Consider the following 1,321-nt stretch of genomic DNA (forward strand, 5'->3'; position numbering starts at 1 on the left):
CCGGGATAACTAGTTCGTGGCCGCCGAGAGATCATATCGACGCGGCAAGTTGATTTTTCGATGTCGGCTCTTTCTATCCTAAGCGTGTAGAAGCGCTTAATGGTCGGATTGTTCACCCGTAGTTAAAGGGAACGTGAGCTGGGTTCAGACCGTCGTGAGACAGGTTAGTTTTATCCTACTGTCTTCTTCCTTCTAAAGGATACTAGTCAAGTACGAGAGGGGCCAGAGCCTCGGGGGCAGAACCTCGGGAAGGGGCCAGAGTCAGGCGGATGAGGCCGGCGGGAGAGCGGAGAGTCCCCTCGTGGGGTGCGTGCTCCAGGTACCCCTCATGCATGAAGGGGAGGCCAATCACGATCCGGGCAGGGGGCCTGTCGACCAGCGCGAAAGGGCTCGAGACCGCTTCCCCTGTGGGCAGACATAGGGTCAGGGTGGCCCAACCCAAGATGGGCGTGTTGTTTCCTGTGATCCCCCGGACCTCGGTAGCCCCTGCATCGGCGAGGGGGGCGTCGTCCCGTACGAGGGTGGCGGCGAGGTTGGCGTCGATCAGGTTAATCTGAGAGCCGGTGTCCACCAGGCCGTGGTAGTCCTGGGACCCCTGCGTGAGGCGGAGGAATTGCAGAGGGAAAGAGGTGCTAGAGCGTCGCCTCCGAGACGGAGTCTCCTCCGGGAGTCGGCAGGCCGTCGTCAAGGGGAGGCTTCCCTGTTCCGGGGAGAAGGAGCCGTCCCTGGAGGGCGCGTTCTCAGGCTCCTGCGGTCGGTCCGCGGCGGTCGCCTGCGAGGCCGACCCGTGGCGGGAAGTCCCGTAAGAGGGGTCGGTGACCAGGGCGTCGGCGAGACCGAGGAGGGCCTCTGTGAACTGCTCCTGCTGGTAGGCTAACTCTTCTTTCTGGGCTAGGATGGAGGTCATCTTCTCCAATTCTTCCCGTAGCTTGTCCGAGTTGACCACTACCTTGGGTTTCAGGGACAGGTTCTTCCCTTGTTGAGACACGATCAGTTCCTTCCGGCTGTAAGGGGTGTCTCCGGGGGCAGGGACCGCTAGGCCGGTGGGCACGCAGCGGTGGTTCGAGGTCACCTGCCGAGAGCAAACCTCGCAGGTGTGAACCGGGATGTTTAGCTCCCGCATGCGCCGCAGCCATCGGTCCTGCTTCCGGGACCAGATGACCCGGCGAATCGCCGCCTTAGTCCACTGCAGCATCTCAGGTTCGAGGTGCCCCAAGTCGTCCCAGTCGGAGGGACGGGATTCCTTCCGCAGGTTGGCCCTCTTTTGTGCCTCCTCTTTCCATTTCCGGTGTAGCTGGGCCAAACTGAGGACCTTTTCTTC

General features: G+C 61.8%; 1 protein-coding gene across 2 annotated transcripts; it reads right to left on the reverse strand.

Annotated features, from left to right (window-relative positions):
- Positions 1 to 202: 202 nt before the first annotated feature.
- Positions 203 to 1,294, reverse strand: KVP18_003777 (uncharacterized protein; the record flags this gene model as incomplete). 2 transcript variants are annotated; one of them, XM_067955786.1, is made up of 1 exon in its annotated part: positions 203 to 1,294. In XM_067955786.1, a coding segment is annotated over one exon (1,092 nt), but the record flags the coding sequence as incomplete, so codon positions are not given. The 2 variants fall into 2 exon arrangements, with proteins under 2 accessions (XP_067805846.1, XP_067805845.1); XM_067955785.1 differs by having other exon boundaries at positions 203 to 1,195.
- Between the last annotated feature and the right edge of the window lie 27 nt (positions 1,295 to 1,321).

This window comes from the organism of the source record quoted next, assembly GCF_019968955.1.
Source record: "MAG: Porospora cf. gigantea A chromosome Unknown PgA_NODE_9039_length_1321_cov_4765.52, whole genome shotgun sequence".
Classification (NCBI taxonomy): domain Eukaryota; phylum Apicomplexa; class Conoidasida; order Eugregarinorida; family Porosporidae; genus Porospora; species Porospora cf. gigantea A.